Below are 13,653 nucleotides of genomic sequence, written 5' to 3'. Positions count from 1 at the left end.
TGATAACTTTGTGGCAAATAATATTATTTTTATTCAATTTTAATACTTATCTAATCCATATTCTGAGTTTTATATTCAGTTGTGTTTAAGCCAAGAGTTTTCAAATCCAATTGATCAATACAATGATTTACGGTAGAAAATTTAATTAATTTTATATTTTACCATTCAATCTATTTACCTTTTTACACGCAGATTTTTTATTGTTTTGTGTTAATATTAAAGCATATGGTTAAGATGAAAATGGCAGTTTTCGACTCGAAGAAGCACCCCTGGTCTGTTAAATTTAGATCTTAGAGGATATAATATATGGAATGCTTGTGCTGTTCCGTGAAGCTTTTATAGAGGGCTCTAGTTTCTTTAAGTTTTTCGATGAGTGCATGCCTCCATTTTATTTTCATTTGATGGCTGTCATCAACAAGCGTGTTTATTTAACGAAGGCAGCGACCCCTATCCATGCATATGGTGTTACAATGTATTAGGTACAGGAACAAGCACTCCATATAATATATCCTCTAAGATTTAGATACAAACATTTGCATTGACCTTGATCTTTTCTTCTTCTGTTTTTAGACTGACCATGTGACCATTTTTATTTATGATCGTCACTGAGGCAGAGGCTGGTAGTACCAGCCCTATTCTGCTATTCGATTCACGTGAATCGAAAATTTCCTCCCTTTGTCAAATCAAAGTGGCTCTGAAAAAACTGCAAATTTCTAAAACAAAGCATTGTTTCAGTCTTTTTAAGAAATTCTTAAGAAAAAAGAAAGTTGTTTAAGTTTAATTTTAACCCCCATTTAAACGCTTCTTATTTTAGACTTTCACGTGAATCGAATAGCAGAATAGGTCCGTAATGTCTTCAATTTGACTGCTTTACCTGAAGAACTGTGGAATTAGGAAAATAATTTATTAATAAAAAAAAATCTTATTCAATTTTTTAAACTTTGTTTTTATACATTCCATTTATATTTTCTTTTTATTAACATACCAAAAAATTTTGAATAGGTACAATGTTCATACATATATACATTATGTACATGTGTATAAATTATTTGTAAGGAACTGGTTTAAGGACTAAAAAAAATTAAAAAATTCTTTTTTACACAAGAAATTGTATGTCATACTTCGTTTGGAGTTCAAAACTAATTAAAGAGATGTTTTTTTGGAATTTTAAAAATAAATTTTATATTATTTTCAATTTTAATTCAATTTCTTATAAAATAAAATTAAAAATATTCTTGTTTTTAAATTTTTTTAAAAATTTTAGTACTTTTAACATAAAAACCATGTAAGACTTAGACTAGTCTAATAAAAACAAAAATAAATACAAAAATTATTATTTCTTGACAAAATAAATTGCACGACTGGGGTCGCACGTACTTGCTCTTATGCTTAAAGTAACTATAATGTTAAAGCTTTTTATTCAAGAAATTTAAAATTTGATATTTTGAAGAAATTTCATAAGTAGTATAAAAAAATTAAATCTGTTTTTATAATTAATTAAACTCCATTTTAAATTATCTTAAAAAAAAAAACAAATATGCCATTTTATTTCTTGTATAAAAAGGTATTTTTAGAAAAAAAATTTCGAAAATTGTAGGAGCCGTTTTTTAAAAAAATAATTTTTTATGTATAAAAATTTTTTAACATTTTTCAAAAAAAAGTTGGTATGCCATTTTGAAGAAATAATTAATTTACATATAAAAACTAAATTTCAAAATTTTTCATTGATCCGTTTTCAAAAAATTGATTTTTCAAAAAAAAATTTTGAAATATTTTTTAAAAATCCAAAAATGGGTTTTTTGAAAATTTTCTAAATTCTTAATATTATCTTTACTTACACACGTTTGTATAAAAATTTTCATTTAAATCGGGTTAATGTTGTACGAGATATTCAGAAACGAAAAAACCCGTTCTATGACAGGTACCATTAATAACTGTACAAAAAATATTTTTTTTATTTTAAAAGTTGGCTCTTATGTGTAGTACTACACACAAAAATTTAAATCAAAATCGTTAGAGCCGTTTTTGAAAAAAATTAACTTTTCTATTTCCGTTATATGGCAAGTACCGTTAGTTTTGGTCATAAAAAAAAAATTTCAATTTCCCCTCTAGGGAATCACCAAAAACTGCTAACTACCAAGTTTGAAGAAAATCACTTCACTCGTTTAGGCTGCAGCTCCAGATAGAGACAGACACACAGACAGACAGACAGACAGACAGACAGACAGAATTGCCGGACCCACTTTTTTGGCATTCGCCATCATCGTAATGTCATGTAAAATTGTTATCTCGAGTTCGATTTTTTTTACGAATCCTAAACTTGCCCTATAGTACCTATATCGCAAGTAAAAATCAATTAAAAGTAAAAATATTTTGCATCAAAGAAAAAAGTTATTGTAAATAAAATACGTTCTGCATTGTTAAACAAATTTAACTCAAAATGTGAGCATTAATTTTTTTATTTAATTTAATATTAGTTGAAATAGCTATTATGTTTGGTCAAATGGTCAAAATTGTAAGAAACTCAATGAAACATTACAGACAGAAAGGTACACTTCTTATACTTATTTTATTTTCAACGATTAACGTTTTCGGGAATAACAATACCATCTTCAGATTGTATAGCAAAAATTAAAAATGATAAGAAGTGTACCTTTCTGTCATTAATATTGAAACTCATACAGTTCCTGAACGTATTTTGTACGTAAAAATAAAATTAATATGCACACATTTTGCACTGATTTTGTTTTTTCAATGCAGACAATTTTTACTTGCGATATAGGTAATAGGTACTATATATCAAGTTATGCATTCGTACAATAAAAAAAAGTTGAGATAGCATTTTTCCATGACATTACGATGGTAGAGAATGCCAAAAACGGATGGACCGATTAATGTCAAACTTGGTATGTAGCGTTACTTGGAGACTCTCCAGAGGGGTTTTGGGAATTAATTTTTTTGGACCAAAAATAACGATACCTGTCATATAAAAATTTCGGAAAAGTTTAATTTCTCGAAAATGGCTCCAACGATTTTGTAAAAAAAATTCAAATGTAAGTTTTAACACAAGGTCGATCTTAAAATGAAAAAAGTTTTTTTTGAAAATCATTATTAACGGTACCTGCCATAGAACCATTTTTTTCAAATCCGATTATCTCCGATACTGCTTACTCGATTTCAACGAAACTTTTTGTGAAGAAGCATTTATATAATATAAATATAAAACAAAAGTAAAATTTCCAAAAAAAATTTTTTTTGAAAAATCAAATTTTTGAAAACGGGACATTGATTTTTTTTGAAATTTTGTTTTCAGACGTTGATTAAGGATTTCTACAAAATGGCATACCAATTTTATTTTAAAACTTTTTTTCAAAAACGGCTCTAACGATTTTGAAATTTTTTTTTCTAAAAATGCATCTTAATATATCAACCAAAACTGCATACTTGTTTTGGAGGGCAATTTGATTTCAGATTTTATTTTATTAAAAAAAAAACCAATTTTATTTTTTTTATTACCTACATATATAGAATGTACCTACATTTCCAAATTTCTATATAAAAAGTCTTAAAAATTTAAGCAACTTTAACTCTAAGAGCAAGTTCGTGCGACCTAGTCCTGTATTTTATTTTATTTGCAATAACTCTTTTTTTACTGCAAAATATTATTTTTTTCAATAAACTTTTTTAATGGATTTTTTTTTCCAATAAATATGTATTTCGTTTTTGTTTTCATTTTTAGGTAATGGAATGCATTAAAAAGAAAATGATTGCTTTACAGACCTGTGCGAGGTGCGACCTAGTCGTGCATTATATTTATTTTTCTTTGTTTTAATTATTCGCATTGCTCTATAAAACAATAAAACTTTAGTCCTAATAACAAAAAGGTTATTTTTTTAATAAAAATTACTATATAGGAATTCTGTCTAACTCCTGTACTATTGCCACTTGTGTTCAAGTCGTGTTTCGAATCATAACCTTTCCTTGTGATAGGTAGGAATACAATACACATCTACTCATATTGAAAGTAAAATACTGTAACGATGAATTACTGAACTACTTTTAAGATAAAAGTCTGAACACACTACCTACTCCTGCAAAGGTAGAAATGTGAACGGACCTTTAGTAATTAAGAAAAATATCTCATTGAACACATCTAAAAATATCCCACTGAACACATCTAAAAATATCTCACTGAACACATCTCAAAATATCCCACACTGAACACATCTCAAAATATCCCCACTAGACTGGAAGTATGAAGTGCCCTTCCTGGAAAGGAAGTTTCGAGAGACAGGGACGAGAGCCTTCGAGGACGTTCTCGAGTCTCGAGATTCCGGTATAAAAGGCAGCGTAGACACCGACCGGAGACAGTTTAATCTTGAAAGTGAAAGAGTACAGTACAAAGTGAAATAAAGTGTTGCGAATTGTTAGTAGTAAATAAAGTGATTTAAAAGTGTGTTTGTTTGAGCGAATAATAAAAGTAAATTGAGTTGAAATAAAGTGTGTTCTTATTTGAACGGAAATATAAGTGGAAATTAAATAAGTTTTATTGTGAACCCGGAATAAAACATTACATTGGTGTCAGAAAAGTGGAATAAAACTTATTTATTTGTGCGAATCAGATAATTTCGCGAATAAAATAAAAAGTGCGCGAGTGAACAACAGAGTGTTCTCGAACAAATGGAAAAACAACGTACCGAGCAAAAGAGTGAACAACAGAATCTTCTCGAAAAATTAGATGAACAGAAAAACATCATCCAAGGTAAGCTTGACGCGATCGAGAACAAGTTCGTTGCTATTGATGCTTCCATCAAATGCGTTGAAAAGCAATCTCAAGAAAAGTTCGAGAAAGTTGAAGAAAAACTCGAGAAAGTAGAAGGAAAGTTCGAGAAAGTGGATGACAAGTTTGAAAAAATGGAAGTTAAAATGCAAAGTATTACTGAGGAACTTGACAAGGTTCGGAAAATTAAGATTCGAGAAAGTTCTGGTGAGTACCCAAAGAAGAAGGAAATGCATCCACCAACATTTGATGGACAAAGTTCTTGGTCGATCTACAAGAAACAGTTTGAGGCAGCTGCAACAACAAATGGCTGGGATGACGAAGACAAATGTATAGCGCTGACTCTTGCTCTTAGAGGTCCTGCTGCTGAGTTGTTACAAACGTTACCACCAGAAAAGAATGGTAACTTTAACGCTCTTGTCCAGGTCATTGAAAAACGCTTTGGAGATGGCCATATGCAGGAAGTCTTCCGCGTCCAACTCAATACAAGAGTCCAGAAAAGAGGAGAAACTCTGCAACAACTTCAAGCAGATATTGAAAGGTTGGCTCATCTGGCATATCCGACAGCAGGAGACGACATTATCAATCAGTTTGCGACAGAAGCCTTTGTACGTGCTGTATCTGATATAAATCTTCAGCGAGCAATTCGAACAGCTGGAAAACGTTCCCTTCCTGAAGCATTAGCGTTTGCACTGACTATGGAAGCAGCAGAACAGGCTTCTCAAGGCGTTCATCGGGTAAGAGAAGTTGCAGTGGAGGAATGCTCTTGTCAAAAACTCGCGTTCCAAAGAAACCAGCGAGACGGAGCTGTTCGATGCTGGAACTGTAACAAGACAGGACATCTCCAGCGGCAGTGCAGATTGCCACCAAGAAGAACTGCTTGCGAACACTGTGGAAACAGGAATATTGCCCAACAACAGGTAAGCGATACAACTAACACTCATGCTCATCTTGTTTCCCATTCGGGAAACGAGTAAGGACCAACTTCGAGGGGCAGAAGCTGGTTTCTGGTATCGATGGCCCCAGAACCACAATTCAAGTCTCACAGAGTAAACGAGACAACAAAAGTCTGACAGTGGAGGCGACCATAAACAACAAACAACACGTGGCTACAATTGACACCGGTGCCACCGCCTCTATTGTACGAAGAGACTTGGTGAAGATGACATGGCTACATAACACCAACAGCTACCGTCTGAAGACAGCCACAGGAGAAGCAGCAAGGGTGTACGGTGAAGTTCGTCTTACGATCCGTATGGCAGAACTAGAGTTTTCGCATGTGTTTTTGGTGGCAGATATATGTGACGAGTGCATCATTGGAATCGACTTCATGAAGGACCATGAAATCATTTTGGGTATAGGTAATCAAGTCCTGAAATACAGAAATGTGGAGATCCCAATGGTCTATGGCAACGAAAATTCAACAACAATTAGAACTGTCATCAAAGAAGACATGTGCCTGCCTCCTTCTTCAGAAGTTTTTGTGTGGACGAAACTAAAGGGGAATATTGGAAGCCATCGATACCTCATGGTTGAGCCAGAAGTTAAACAAAGTTCCCAAAACATCATCATCGGGAAGACTCTTGTGGCACCAAAGAACAACATGGTACCTGTACGCATACTTAACATCAAACCGTACCCAATCAAGCTTAAGAAAGGAGAAGTTGTTGGGCAATGTGAATCTGTGGCCGCAATAACTAAGATCAACGAGGTGGATACACAGATGACTATGAACTCGGAGAAACTAAAGAAACAAATTCTCAAATCAGACAACTTGAGTCAACATCAGCTTAATGTTGCGGGAAGTCTTCTTCACGAATATGCTGATATTTTCTCTTCACCGAGCGGGCAATACGGCCGGACACAACTGGTGCAGCATAGAATCGATACAGGAGATGCTAGGCCGATTCGTCAACCAGCAAGACGTCTCCCGTTGGCCAAACAAGGTGAAGTTGAAGAAATGATAACAACAATGAAGAAAGACGGGCTAATCGAAAATTCCAAAAGCCCTTGGGCATCACCGGTAGTTCTCGTCAAAAAGAAGGATGGAAGCACTCGATTTTGTGTCGACTACCGCAGGCTGAATGATGTGACGAAGAAAGACAGCTACCCACTGCCAAGAATCAGCGATACTCTAGATGCAATGGAAGGAGCACAATGGTTTTCGACTTTGGATTTGAAGAGTGGCTACTGGCAGGTAGAAATCCATCCAGAAGATCGGGAGAAGACGGCTTTCTCCACAGGAAATGGTCTGTGGCAGTTTAATGTCATGCCGTTTGGGCTATGCAATGCCCCAGCTACTTTTGAGCGCTTAATGGAGTGCGTTTTAAATGGATTAACCTGGAAATCTTGCCTAGTCTATTTGGATGATGTCATCGTTTACGGGAAAACATTTGATGACCATTGTGAAAACCTAAAGGCTGTATTCCAAAGGCTACGAGAAGCACATCTTAAGTTGAATCCAAAGAAATGTGCACTTTTCAAGACCGAGGTTAAATATTTGGGGCATATCATCTCATCCCAAGGAGTGAAGACTGATCCTGAAAAGGTTGACACTGTGAAGAACTGGCCAAGTGGCCAACCCCTCAGGACAAGCATCAACTTCGGAGTTTCCTCGGTCTGGCAACGTACTATCGACGATTTGTGAAGGATTTTGCGAGAATCGCCAAAAGCTTGCACCAACTTACGGAGAAGGGTAAACCCTTTAAATGGTCAGGTGAGTGTGAGAAAAGCTTTCAGGAACTGAAGCTGCGGTTATGTGAAGCTCCTGTGCTGGCCTATCCGACTCCAGGCAAACAATTCATCATTGACGCAGATGCAAGTAATGTTGGAGTTGGTGCTGTTTTATCGCAAGTTCATGACGGAGAAGAAAAGGTCGTTGCCTATTTCAGCAAGGTACTCTCGAAACAAGAAAGAAACTATTGCGTGACCAGAAGGGAACTTCTAGCTCTGGTATTGGCAACAAAGCACTTCCATAAGTACATCTATGGACAGAAGTTCCTTCTTCGCACAGATCATGGTGCACTAAATTGGCTTTTGAACTTCAAAAATCCAGAGGGTCAAGTAGCAAGATGGATCGAGATACTTCAGACGTATCAATGTCAGATTCAACATCGAAGAGGAAAACTGCATTCAAATGCAGACGCATTATCTCGACGCCCGTGCAAGCAAGACTGCAAACATTGCACACGACTAGAAGAAAAGGAAGTTGTCGCTGTTAGAAGAACGAGAGCTGATCCCATTTGCGGCTGGAGTAATGAAGAACTCAGAATGGCCCAACAGGAAGATTCGGACATCGAACCCATCCTTGCATGGAAGGAACATCAAGAGAAACCAGAATGGGCCGACATCTCCGACCGAAGCCCCACTCTAAAAGCATATTGGGCACAATGGGACTCACTTCATGTGCAAGAAGGGCTACTCAGGCGTAAGTGGGAATCCGCAGATGGTAAATCCTATGTAATGCAGCTAGTCGTACCTCAGTCAAAGGTAAATGATGTTCTCCGAGAGATGCACGGTGGAACTTCTGGAGGCCATTTAGGCATCAACAAGACGCTGGAAAAGCTACGACAGCAATTCTACTGGTTACGTATGAGAGAAGACGTTGAAAAGTGGTGCCGAAAATGTGATACTTGTGCCGCTAGCAAAGGACCAGCTAGAAAAATCCAAAGCAAGATGCAGCAGTACAATGTGGGTGCACCTTTTGAGAGAATTGCAATAGACGTAGCAGGTCCTTTTCCCGAAACCAACAACGGAAATCGATACATCCTTGTAGTGATGGACTACTTCAGCAAATGGCCTGAGGCATTTGCCATTCCAAACCAGGAAACCAAAACAGTTGTGGATAAGATTGTCTTTCATTGGGTGAGCAGGTTCGGAGTACCCATGGAACTTCATTCCGACCAAGGAAGGAACTTCGAATCTAAGATTTTTCAAGAGGTTTGCTCACTCCTTGGCATCAAGAAGACGCGAACAACACCGCTTCATCCACAATCTGATGGGATGGTTGAGCGATTTAACAGGACACTTAAGGAACACCTGTCAAAAGTAGTCAATGATAATCAACGAGACTGGGACCGACATATTCCATTATTCTTGATGGCTTATAGAAGTGCAACACATAGTTCTACTGGACATACACCATCGGAAGTCCTATTTGGCTCAACAATACGTCTGCCAAGTGAGATAAAATTTGGAAGTGTTCCAAACGAGCCACATGAAATGGATGAGTACGTAGATAACCTGAAAGGAACACTGGCTGACATTCACCAACGGACAAGGACAAATATAAAAGCGTCTAGTGACAGGATGAAAACAAGATATGACGCACGAGCGACAGCAACAGGGTTTCAAGCAGGAGAACTTGTGTGGTTTTACAATCCCCACCGACAAAAGGGGCTATCACCGAAGCTACAACAAAACTGGGAAGGCCCTTACACAGTAATAACCAGAATTAACGACGTGGTTTACCGTATACAAAGAGGGGTAAGAGGCAAACTTAAGGTAGTTCATTGTGACCGTTTACATCGTTATAATGGTGATAGAAGCAATGGAGTTGTTCGGGACGAACAATCCTAAGAGGGGGGCAATGTAACGATGAATTACTGAACTACTTTTAAGATAAAAGTCTGAACACACTACCTACTCCTGCAAAGGTAGAAATGTGAACGGACCTTTAGTAATTAAGAAAAATATCTCATTGAACACATCTAAAAATATCCCACTGAACACATCTAAAAATATCTCACTGAACACATCTCAAAATATCCCACACTGAACACATCTCAAAATATCCCCACTAGACTGGAAGTATGAAGTGCCCTTCCTGGAAAGGAAGTTTCGAGAGACAGGGACGAGAGCCTTCGAGGACGTTCTCGAGTCTCGAGATTCCGGTATAAAAGGCAGCGTAGACACCGACCGGAGACAGTTTAATCTTGAAAGTGAAAGAGTACAGTACAAAGTGAAATAAAGTGTTGCGAATTGTTAGTAGTAAATAAAGTGATTTAAAAGTGTGTTTGTTTGAGCGAATAATAAAAGTAAATTGAGTTGAAATAAAGTGTGTTCTTATTTGAACGGAAATATAAGTGGAAATTAAATAAGTTTTATTGTGAACCCGGAATAAAACATTACAATACATAATAATTTTAAAGTTTACAAAGAACGGGGGATTATTTCAAATTTAAGAGAGAATACAAGAGAGACTACGAAGAAATTAAAATAAAACTAGGTTTTGAGTTCAATGTGAGTTTATTGTAAATTATATGTATTTTACAAATCTCATAATGTAAAATATGTGGGTATTTGCCTACATGGTTAAAAATATAAAAACAAAAATTTAACTTTGTTTTGTTACACTTCATTAAAAAAAAAAATATTTGTTGTTTTTTTTTTTGCATGATTACTAAATCTAATTTATATAATTAGCAATTCTGATTTTATTTTATTCAAATAGGGCAAATTTTATTTGTAAATTGTGACTTTCACTATAAAGCTATTATTATTAAAGATATGTATCAACATGCTTAAAAAGACTAGAACTCTTTGGCTATAATTTGAAGCTAATACATTCTTAACCTTTCAAATTCTATTAACATAAACGATACTTACCTAATTAAAACAAAAATACATGGACTCTACTGTTAAACCACACAAAACAAAGCCTTTCGACTTGCGAGTAGCATTAATGAATTAAAAGTGGGAACGCTGGCAATTAAGCTTTAATCTAGCATAACTGCATGAAAAAAAAGTTCTCCATATCTTTAATAGCCGTTATAATTTCTTGCCGCTAGATTTTTCTATGATCAGTTAAATTTTTTTATTCAAGTCAAAGTCGGTTAGGAATAAAGAACACTCATGCTTTAATCTAATCGCAAGAAATATATTTTTAATTAATCAACTTTTATTCATACGTTTAAAAAAATTACGCTCCATTATGGAGTCCAGTGCTTTGTCTTTATTATATTTTGCTGTAATTGTGTCTCAGTTTTCGTATTTCATTTCTCCTTATTCTCTTTCTGGTTATCGATCAGTTGAAGAAACTCATCAAGACAATGACAATGGTGGGAATCATAAATCATCACCCATGTTGTCTACCGAATGTGATCCCTGTCCCGTAGGGATCGATTGTGTACCACAAATTCAATGTCCAGCTCATGTTCTTATGGAAAATCATGAAAAACCACAAATTTGTGATTTGTCGGGTGGGAAATTTGGATTTTGTTGTGTAACGGGACAAAACCATACAATGCAAAAGGAAGCCAAACTACGTTTTCTTGGTTTTCCTACTTTGACCGAGGACATTCTAGAGAAAGCTCGTGCAAAATTCGCTAAATTAATGCAAAATGCAGTCGGTACAGCTGTGCAAAGAGGTCATCCAGACTTTTTGCATAACATCGTCTTCCATTCGAATCCACAGGAAGATATTGAAGGTTTTCACATTTCTGCATCAGCCATGCAAGAAGTTATTACGTCACAGATATTCCGTGAAATCGAACATATTCCAGTTGAAGACTTTGAAACTAATAACATCGACGTGGATTTTGGCTCGTCACCAATGAGTCAGCATTGCTCGGAACCACCAGTTTGCCATAATATCCATTCAAAGTATAGAACTTTAGATGGAACTTGTAATAATCCCATTCCACATCGATCAATGTGGGGAGCTGCTGGACAGCCAATGGAAAGATTATTACCACCTGCCTATGAGGACGGTGTTTGGCTACCACGAACACGAGGTGTCGATGGTTCACCTTTAATGGGAACTCGGGAAATTTCACGAACTTTACTCTTGGACACAAATAGACCTCATCCGAAGCATAATCTTTTGGTAATGCAATTCGGTCAATTTCTAGCTCATGACGTCACTCAGTCAGCTTCTGTTCGTTTGGAAAATGGTGAAGCTATTGAGTGCTGTAGTCCAGATGGTTCTGGGGCATTGCCACCACATCAGAGTCATTTTGCTTGCATGCCAATTCCAGTAGAGCCACATGATGAATTCTATTCCCATTTCAATCAGCGTTGTATAAATTTCGTTCGTCTATCACTCGCTCCAAATTCTCATTGTAAAATGGGCTATGCAAAGCAGAGGAGTAAGGTGACTCATTTCGTAGATGGATCTCCAGTGTATGGTTCGAATATACCATCGGCAAAGGTTTTGCGCACATTTCGAGGTGGAAAACTTCGTATGTTTGATGATTTTGGAAGAGATTTGCTTCCTTTGACCAAAGAAAAGGAGGCATGTGCTAGCAATGAGCATGGAAACGTTTGTTTTAAATCAGGTAAATGTGCCTTTTCTCTAGAATCCGTTTGAATTCTTCTAACAACTTTCATTTCCAGGTGATGGAAGGACTAATCAAATAATTTCCTTGGTGGCCATACACATTTTGTTTGCCAGAGAACACAATCGCCTTGCAGATGCCTTAGCCCAATTGAATCCTAAGCTTAACGATGAAGCAATCTATCAGGAAGCTCGTAGAATAGTGATTGCAGAAATACAACATATTGTCTACAATGAATATCTGCCAATTGTGGTTGGTCCTAAGCAAATGCAACGTTTTCGTATAGCCACCACACATCAAGGCTTTGCAACTGGCTACAGCCCGGAAGTGAATCCAGCGGTAACTAATGAATTCACAGGAGCAGCGTTCCGATTTGGTCATTCCACAGTTGATGGAAAGTTTCATGTGCACTCGGATAATGGTGTCGATGAGATAATTGATATTCCAGATGTTATGTTTAATCCAGCCCGTTTGCGTAAAAGATCGTTCTTAGATGGAATTATCAATACAATGTTGGAACAACCTATGCAAAAAGTAGATGGATCTATTACACATGGTCTTAGCCGATTTCTGTTTCGTGGAGCAAATCCATTCGGTTTGGACTTGGCTGCTTTGAATATTCAACGCGGACGAGATCATGCTCTAAGAAGTTACAACAGTTACCTTCATGTGAGTGGACAAAGGACCATTCATAGTTTCAGTCAATTTCCATCAGATGTTGCTCGAAAACTATCTCAGGTTTATCGTCATCCTGATGATATCGATTTATGGGTTGGTGGTCTATTAGAACCACATGCCCATGAAGCTTTAGTTGGATCTACATTCAGTGATATAATTGCAGATCAATTTTCCAGATTGAAACATGGTGATCGTTATTTTTATGAATACGATTCACATATAAATCCTGGAGCATTTACCGCGGCTCAACTTAATGAAATTCGAAAATCATCATTTGCTCGAATTATATGTGATAATGCCGATCATATTGGAGTATTTGAAGTGTCGCGGGCTGCATTTGTAAGGCCAGATTTTACTGGTAATCATAAAATTCCATGCAATAGCAATGGGATTCCTAGTATGGATTTAAATGCATGGAGATTTTAGTCTACTTGTTTATATATATGTGTATTTTATTGTATAATGTGTTTTTTTAATAGTCATGGCTAAGAAAATAAAGTTAAAATTCGTATTATAAAATTAAAAAAAGAACTGTTATTGTTTTTTTCTTAACTAAAGATTGATGGTAAGTTATCAATCAACTTCATATGAATATTAAGTTTAGGATTTCAGACCAAGAAGAATGAAATTCGAAGTCAGTCGAATCAACACTTTCAGCATAAATTGGGACAAAGAAGCACTTCAAAAATGGTAGTGTTATGTTTTATGTAGGTCAAAAACTAGTAGATGTGTGGGTTATTTTGGCCGATACCAATATCGTAGGTGCAATATATAGACTCATTTAAAGATTTAGTTACATTTTTATTTAAGGGATACATTTCAATCTCTTGAATTTAAATACGTTTGGAAGAAATCTGCTGGTTTTTTTAATAATTGCTATAACTGCCCTCTATAAATAGTTGGCAGAAAGAACTTAAA

General features: G+C 35.9%; 1 protein-coding gene across 1 annotated transcript; it reads left to right on the top strand.

The window, feature by feature from the left end:
* Positions 1–10,580: 10,580 nt before the first annotated feature.
* Positions 10,581–13,266, top strand: LOC129915705 (chorion peroxidase). The gene is made up of 2 exons (XM_055995359.1): positions 10,581–12,057; positions 12,116–13,266. The coding sequence occupies exons 1-2, from the start codon at positions 10,713–10,715 to the stop codon at positions 13,159–13,161; spliced, it is 2,391 nt and encodes a 796-aa protein (XP_055851334.1). The 5' UTR covers positions 10,581–10,712; the 3' UTR covers positions 13,162–13,266.
* Positions 13,267–13,653: the final 387 nt, after the last annotated feature.

This window comes from Episyrphus balteatus, chromosome 3 (genome assembly GCF_945859705.1).
Source record: "Episyrphus balteatus chromosome 3, idEpiBalt1.1, whole genome shotgun sequence".
In the NCBI taxonomy this organism is placed as follows: Eukaryota; Metazoa; Arthropoda; class Insecta; order Diptera; family Syrphidae; genus Episyrphus; species Episyrphus balteatus.
The sequence above is the reverse complement of the archived record's forward strand: the minus strand, read 5'-3'. Positions and strand labels throughout refer to the sequence as shown.